The 9101-nt window shown below is 36.4% G+C and overlaps 1 protein-coding gene across 1 annotated transcript in view; it reads left to right on the top strand.

Annotated features, from left to right (window-relative positions):
• The first annotated feature begins 413 nt into the window (after window positions 1-413).
• The window catches only part of LOC143029937 (ionotropic receptor 21a-like), a 9599-nt gene continuing 911 nt past the window's right edge, over window positions 414-9101 (top strand). The window contains exons 1-3 of the mRNA XM_076193148.1: window positions 414-640; window positions 6691-6874; window positions 8512-8676. Of these exons, the coding sequence (XP_076049263.1) occupies window positions 414-640; window positions 6691-6874; window positions 8512-8676 (576 nt within the window). The remainder of the gene's footprint in view (window positions 641-6690; window positions 6875-8511; window positions 8677-9101) is intronic.

Here is a 9101-nt window from a genome sequence, read left to right as displayed (position 1 = left end):
AGTAGAAAGAGTGGTTTTGGGTGAAGGTGATGTTGTGTCAGGGTTGTTAAATATCGTCGTGGTGTATGGATAGGATAGTGAGGGATGTAAACGCGAGGTTGCAAGGTCAAAATAATAGTGAGTCAGAGTCCTTTGTATTAAAAAAAAAAAAAAACATCAAAGAGAAATGTACAGGGACAAACATTTCCAGCGTCGTAAATGCAAATCGACGGAAGTCGAAACCGCCATAAAAATGTCTTAATGGAATTCCCTCGGACAGGTTGGCAAATTGCATATGATATACATATGATGAAAAAACTCTTACATTTACGATACCTTATGCACTGTGAGAAGACTACGTACTTATAATTTCTTATGCATCACTGAACTAAGCGATGAATATTCTTCAGATTTTGATTGGAATAATTCTCTTGATGGGCTTCACAACGGCTGTGTCTTATTCGGGAAACTTGACTGCCTTCTTGACGATCGAGACGCTGGACGCGCCGATGAAGACAGTGAGCCAACTGGACAGGTCAGAGCTGCCAATCTACGGCTTCTCCAACTTCTGGGGTCTTCTCTTCGAAGAGTCGACCAACAAGCACCTGCAAAACTTGGCACCTCGCTACATAGACTTTCTTCACACCTTTCCGAAATTCTGGTGCGTTTCTCGATTTTTTTTCCAGGATGGTTAAATTCTACAGTAGAGCGTGTCTGTTTAGGAGATGAATGTTGCTGTTAGAATGTAGAGGAAGAATTACAATTATTTTTCTTCATTTTCTTATGCATTGATTTAGGCAGCACATTAACAAGAGAAGTATTTTCCGTTTCTTGAAAAAATAAATAAATCCTATAGGCAATGATGTGACTTTTGGAATAAAAAGTATATCTTTAAATCCACTTATTCGATTGCATCTTCCCAGTTCTCGATATATATATATATATATATATATATATATAATGTTTCTCAAATTAAAATTTTTCATTCGCAAGTCTTTATCATATGACATTAAGTTTAAACTGATGGGATAAATTGTTAATTATGATATTATGATATGTTTTCTAGATATAAATAGGTGGTTTAATGTTGTCCTGTGTCCTCTTAGTTATATCAGGTGTTCATCATATATATTTCTAGATTATTAGCTTGTGACAGCCGTGAGTCCACGGCAATGACCACTACACCAGCAAGTCGTGTCTTGGGGTCGGGGTGGGGGTGCTGAATGAGTTGACCATGATCACAGATCACGTGACCATGGTGAACCCGTATATTTTTTCTCGATGAGAGTTCAGAACTAGCAATGTCCGAATTATGGGTGATGTTGTGACCTTATGCACACTATGCACCCATCCCAATGCTTAGGGGAAACAGTAACGGGTTGGAGTATTAGTATAGCTTCCATGTTACGAGTGGGGCCTGATCTCGAACCTCTATCGTGAGATGACGAGACTCTAATAACTTCAGTAAGTCGAGCGGGCTGTGTGTTTGCGTCGGTGTGTGTGTGTGTGTGTGTGTGTGTGTGTGTGTGTGTGTGTGTGTGTGTGTGTGTGTGTGTGTGTGTGTGTGTGTGTGTGTGTGTGTGTGTGTGTGTGTGTGTGTGTGTGTGTCTGTGTGTATTTACCTAGTTGTACCTAGTTGTATTTTACGGGAAGGGGAGTTATGCTCGTGGAGTCCCGTCTTCATATCTCATTTTATCTAAACTATTTTTAAATTCATGTATTGTTTTTGCACACACCACTTTCTCATCTAACTTGTTCCAACTGTCTATTACTCTGTGAGGAAAGCTGTTCTTTTTCAAATCTCTTCTATAGCTGTCTTTTTTTATTTTCTTTCCGTGTCCTCTTGTATTTCTGTCATCCCATTTTATCAGATTCTCTCTATCAGTAATTTACAAAGGATTACAAAGGCGGAGCATACCGACAGGAGACCTTTTGATCCATATCTAGGTCGGATGCGAAAAAAAAATCATATTAATAATAAAATAATAAATAAAAACTATGATAATGTAAATAACAAATAAAATACATAAATAAATGCATAGGTATAGTTAAATAATAAACAAACAGGTAAATAGTAAATAATAATAAATTGACATATAACTAATAATAAATAAAAATCAGACAGACAAATGATAACAAAACAAAAACAAATAATATAAGATAAATTATAATCATTACAGCATCTTACTTAGGTATTTATCTAAATGATTCTTAAAGCTTTGAACTGAACTACATTGCACTACCTGTGCAGGAAGTTTATTCCATTCATTAACTACACGGTTGGCAAAGTTGTTTCTACCTACTTCCAAATTGAATCTATTTCCGGACAGTTTGAGACCATTGTTTCTTGTCTGATTCTCATTCAATGTAAAACTTTGGTCACTTTTGATGTTGTCAATTCCCTTTAGAATTTTAAAGACCTGTATCAAGTCACCTCTGAGTCTACGCTTTTTTAGGGAAAACAGATTCATATGTTTTAGTCGATTTTCGTATGATTTATTTTTTATATTTGGAATCAGTTTTGTGGCTCGCCGTTGTACTTTTTCCAATCTGTCAATGTCTTTAATGAGATTCGGTGACCATACGGAAACAGCATATTCCAAATGTGGACGAACTAACGATTTATATAGCTTGTTAATGAGTGATGGACTTTTGAAATCAAAAGATCGCGCAATCAGTCCTAGAATCTTATTCTGTAAATAGCTATCAAATCTCCTCTCTCTTCTTTGCTCTAGTGTCTGTAGTTCAAGTTTTTCTAGTCTCTCTTCATATGATAGTTTTGAGAGTGTTGGTGCCAATTTTGTAATTGCTCTTTGTATTCTTTCAAGTTTTTTTTATACATTTTTTTGTACTTGGTGACCATATCGTTGCTGCATATTCCAATCTTGGTCTTATCAGGGTGATTAGGATTTTCTTCACCATTTCTTCATCCAGGTATGTAAATGCAAATTTGATTGTTCTTATTATATTATAAGTTTCTCCAAAAATCTTATTTATATGTTTCTCAGGTCCTTCTCATTTTCTACTTTTTTTATTCCTTCTTCTCCCAATTTATATGATCATGTTATTCTGTTTTTGCTTTTTCCAAATTCCATTATACTACACTTTTTTGTATTGAACTCCATCTCCCACTTCCTACTCCATTCCTGTACTTTATATAGATCTCTTTGTAGTGATTCACAATCTTCTTCTGTTTTCACTCTTTTTAGTAGTTTTGCATCATCTGAAAAGAAGCTCATATAGCTTTCAATTCCTTCATCCATATCATTAATATATATAGCAAACATTATTGGGGCCAGTACTGTTCCTTGCGGAACACCGCTTATTACTTTATCCCATTTTGAGTGCTGGTCTCTTATCACTACTCTCATTTTTCTTTCTTGCAAAAAGTCTTCCATCCAATTTAGCAGTTTGCCCTGTATTCCTCCTTCAGTTTCTAATTTCTTAAGCAACTTCTTATGTGGTACTTTGTCAAAAGCTTTCTTTAGGTCTAGAAATGCACAGTCCGCCCATCCATCTCTTTCTTGTATTATATCTATTAGCCTTGAATAGAAGCATATTAAATTGGTGACGCATGATCGTCCTTGTCTGAATCCAAATTGCCTTGGATTTAACACTTTGTTTTTTTCTAAATATTTTACCCATCTACTTTTGATCATTCTTTCACAAATTTTTGCTATTGTACTTGTTAGAGAGACTGGTCTATAGTTTGTAGGTTCTTCTTTATTTCCTCCTTTATATATAGGTACTATATTTGCTTTTTTCCAATCTTCTGGAACTTTTCCTTCTTTCAAGGAACTGTTTAGTATGCTATGTATTTTGTCTGCCAGTTCATTCCTGCATTCTTTCAGAATCCAGTTTGCTATTTCATCTGGTCCATGCGATTTTCTGACATCAAGATTACTCAAGTGTGTCAATATTTCATTCTTTGTTACTTCTATTTCTTCCATAGGGGGGACTTTCTCTTTCCATTCAATCTCTTCAGGTTGTATGTTCTCCCTTGTAAACACCGATTTAAAATGTTTGTTCATAATTTCCGCCATTTCCATTTCCTCAGTGTATTCAACTCCCCCTTGTCTTACTTTCTCCAAGTCTTGTTTGTTTTTCAGTTTATTGTTTACAAATCTGTAGAATAGTTTTGGTTGATCTTTACACTTTTCTATGACATCTTTTTCATATTTTCTCTTTTCCTCTCTGCACGTTTGTACATATTCATTTCTATAACCGGTATATATTTTCCATTTTTCAGGTCTTCTGTCTTTTTTCCATCTGGTCCAGGCCTTGTCTCTTTTGTCTTTTAACTCCCTACAACTTTTGTTGTACCAGCACTTTACATATTCTTTTTCTTGTTTTTGTCTTGGGACATACTTTTCCACTCCTTTTTTGTAAATTTTTGTCAAAATATTCCATTTCTCTTCCACTGTTGTTTCTTCTTTGTATATTTCTTCCCAGTTTTCTTGTTGAAAGAATTCTCTTATTTTATCAAAGTTTGTTTTTTCATACATCATTCTTCCTTTTCTATATTGTTCATTTCTTTTCATATATTTTTCTTCATTAAGTTCCAGTTCAATCAATATGTGGTCACTTTTACCTATTGGTGTTTTATATTCAATCTTGTCCACTATTCTAGGTTCAGATGTAATTATTAGTCTAGTCTCGATGGTTCTTCTTCATTTCTATACCTAGTGTTCTCCTGTATCCATTGTGTCATTGTATGGTCAGTAATCATCTCAAGTAGAGCGTTTCCCCATGAGCCGTCTCCACCCTTTACTGTCATTTCTTCCCAGCAGATTTCTTTGCAATTAAAGTCGCCCATCATAACTATTCTTCCTCCATCCTCCATTATTTTATTTAATGTTATCTTTGTGTCTTCTAACATACTTTTATGTTCACTCTCCTCCCATGAGGCTGTTTTCGGAGGCACATAATTTATCACAAATTTTCTGCTCTTCTTATCTCGGTCTTCCACTTCTATCATAATCATCTCTACTGTATTCTTTCCATATATGACACCCTTCACGTTTATATCCTTCTTAGTCAGGAACATAACTCCACCCCCTTGCTTTTTCTCTCTGTTTTTAATCCAATAATTATATGCATCATGTCCTACACTGTTGGGTGGTAGTGGTCCTTTTAATTTTGTTTCTACAATTCCCATTATGTCCGGTTCTTTTTCTTTCAAATAATCATTCAGCTCATTCAATCCTGTTATTAATCCATCTATATTTGTGTAAGACACTCTTAGTTTTCTGTCACTTCCATTGTGTTCTCTGTTTCCCTTTTGTTTTTCTCTTGTATGTCGAACCGCCTTAGTTTCATATTTACTACTCTCCAATAGAATCTCTCTTTTTCTGACTCCGTTCTGCTCTCGTTTTTTTTCTTAGCTTCAAGTCTTTTCTGCTTTTCTTCCTCTCTTTCCTCTTTATTTATTTCCTGTTTTATCCATACCTTTTTATATTGTTCACTTGTTGCTAGTTTCCCTGTTTTGGATAAGATATTCTCTGCCGTCGTTTGTGACCTGAATATAATCTTAATTGGTCTGGTCTTATCTGTACTATACTTTCCAAACCTGAATTTTTCCTCAATTTCCTTCATAATTTCTGGTTCATCTTCCTGAACTAATTTTAGTAAACTGCTTACTTTTTCATTTTCCTCATTGGTTCTTGAGGTTCTATCTGGGTTATGTTTCTCTTCCATTCCTAATATAATTATACATTTCTTTTTATCAGCTAAGTCTCTTACTATATTCTCCTTCTGTCTCATCACTTTAATAACTGAGTCTTCAATTTGTTCTCTCATTTGCTGTTTGATTATGTCAGTAAATGCAACTTTACTGTTTTCTTGAATTGTCTTCCATCCCTCTCTGTTTTCTTTATTATTCATCTTTAACTCTTCATTCTCCTTTTTTACTTCTTTTAACTGTCTTTTTAGGTCTTCTATTTCCTTAGTTAAGTTTTTGTTCTCCTTCTTTAGTTCTTCCAATTTTTCAACCCTCTGTACAATGTTGTTAACATGACCGAACCTACGCTCCAAGTCCTCGATCATCTTATCGAACTTCTCTTCTAGTCTTGTCAGTCGGGGGGGCGGGGGGATTTGTGTCCCCCCAACCCTCTTTAAATCCCTGGAAAATATTCTCATCACTTTCTACTGTATTGCTCTTATCTATACTTCTAATCTTTACATTTTTATTAGACATTTCGTCGTCACTCAGCTGGTCGGGGGGCCGTTTTTTGGTGTTTACATTTCGTTTGTCTGCCTGGGCCAAGTCTTCTCCTTCCTCATTTCCTTCCATTTCCCTCAGCAATCCCTCCCCTTCTCTTCTTTCCCTACTTTCCCACTACCCCACGAGCAATTTCTCCCCCCACCCTGTAAATACAATAGGCACTTCCTTTGCTTTGGGATCCACGAAACTTCACTTTTCTTCAGAACGTCCTCTAAGCCGTCCGTTCGTTGAAGTGTGTGTGTGTGTGTGTGTGTGTGTGTGTGTGTGTGTGTGTGTGTGTGTGTGTGTGTGTGTGTGTGTGTGTGTGTGTGTGTGTGTGTGTGTGTGTGTGTGTGTGCGCGCGCTCGCGTAACTATACATTTCCTTCCGTATGTATTACATTCCTTCATCATACTGTACTTTCCATTACAGTCAACATTTCTCACACTGCCCACCAATCCCCATGTCACGTGCTTCTGCTTCCGCGTCATGTTCCTTTCTGACTACAGGGACGTAGCCAAAGGCGAGGCCACACTTATTGAAAACAGACAACACCTCCTCTATGTAAAGAAGCAATACTACACCAACCAGCGGGACGAGTCGCCTCTTAGAATTATGGAGGAGTGCATTGCGCCCTACGGAATCGGTGCCGTCCTCAGAAGGAACTCGCCCCTCAAGGCCAACATGGATAAGGTATTTTAGTGCTCTCTGAACATAACATAATATGATATATTATAATATCTAACATAGTATAATATAATATAATATAATATAATATAATATAATATAATATATAATATAATATAATATAATATAATATAATATAATATAATATAATATAATATAATACAATATAATATAATGTAATATAATGTAATATAATATAATATATAATATAATATGATATAATATAATATGATATAGTATAATATAATATAATATAATATAATATGATATGATATAATATAGTATATTATAATATAACATAATATAATGTACCGTAATGGATATGCAAGATGACGGTTTTGTTACATATACACAATACTATTATTAGTTATTTTCTTGTGATATAGAGCAGCTGACTAAGGTTGAATGTTTTATTTTATTACTATCAGTGGATGTGTGGCTACAGTCGGAGAGAATGGTGAAGAAAACATTGAATTCTGCGCCCATATCATTTACCCAGTTCTTTGTCTTACACATACACGCACACACATGCACATACACACGTTCTGAGCTCTCTTCCGGAAGGGAAATAGCTGTCGACCACGAGTCCAATACCATGGTGAATCATACACACACATGCACATACACATACACACAGATACACACACATACACATACTCACGCACATAGGCATACACAAACACATGCACACTCACACACATACACATACACACACATACTCTCTCTCTCTTTCTCTCTCTCTCTGTCACACACACACACACACACACACACACACACACACACACACACACACACACACACACACACACACACACACACACACACACACACATATATATATATATATATATATATATATATATATATATTCACCAGAGCGAAATGTAGTATCACATTTGTAAATCACACAAATGACCAACAGTCGGAGTGAAAGAAAACTTAGGAAAACGTTTAACACCTATGTTTCGGCAACCAGGAAAGTACAAGAAAGTAGAAGTGGCAGGACATATATACTCCTTTGACGTCAGGAGGGGAATGAAATAAGAACATGAACTTCTTACATGAAGGGGCAGGTGACCTCACTTAAGGAAGGGTCGCGGGGTCAAGCGTGAGGTAGGGTCGGGGGGTTAGGAGGATGATAGTTATTGGCCAAGCGACTCACTGCTAACTGTGAAATAATGTCCGGGGACCACTGTCCTTTAGATATGTTAAAACTGGGACATTCTTTAGTTAAGGCAGAGGGCCAGAACGTTGTAAACTCTGGAAAGGTAGTTCCTGCATCCCCTAACCAAAGTAGGTGAGCTTGCGACTCACCGCTAACCGTGAAATAATGTCCGGGGACCATTGTCCTTTAGAGATGTTAAAACTGGGACATTCTTCAGTTAAGTCAGATTTAATCAAGGCAGATGCCCAGAACGTTGTAAACTCTGGAAAGATAGTTCCTGCATCCCCTAACCAAAGTAGGTGAGCTTGCTACATCATGCAGATGTGAAAGTGGTGAAGTCTAACCCCACCAAGAGAAAACAAAAGAATGGGCGATGGGGTATAAAATGGCCTTGTTCAACAATTAGATGATTCATCTGTTTACCCACTTATGTATAAGGTGATCTAGACTACAAGTGTTCTTTCTATGGAGCGTGTAGGTGATTCTGTGGCTTCAAGAAGCTGGCCTTATGTGGCGATTCTTCGAGGAAACACTGGCTGAGGACCACTGGGAGGAGGGAGAAGGCAGCGAATGGATTCAAGAACAGAGGCGACTTCCTCCCCCGTCATATGGTCCCCAACCCCTCACCCTGGAGCACATGCAGGTGACAAGAATTGTTGTGACAAAATAGTTTTCAAGAGAGACAGACTAAAATCTTTAGTTCTAAGGCTCACATGCAGGTGAAGAATAATATCGGAATTATCCTATGAAGTACGAGACTGAGTTTAACAATATAATCTATGGTGAAATATCAACGACAGACTAGAGTCTTTGGAATTAGCACTCACAGACAGGTTAGAAATAGTGACAAAATGACCTTATGGAGTGTGAGACTAAATTCTTCGTATATTATGCTATTTAATCTTTAGTGTGTTAGTCGAAATGTTGATGTACATATTTCTAATGAGGCAGTGATGTTGATCCATGGCATTAAGAGAAAATGTTATGTTTATTTGTGTTTATGTTCTTATATGTGGAAATGCTTTCATCAGAAATTGGAAATCAAATGATAATATATAGCCCCTTTGT

This window comes from Oratosquilla oratoria, chromosome 11 (genome assembly GCF_046742065.1).
Source record: "Oratosquilla oratoria isolate Oo_2021 chromosome 11, ASM4674206v1, whole genome shotgun sequence".
Lineage (NCBI taxonomy): Eukaryota > Metazoa > Arthropoda > Malacostraca > Stomatopoda > Squillidae > Oratosquilla > Oratosquilla oratoria.
This window is presented reverse-complemented; position numbering and strand designations above follow the sequence as displayed.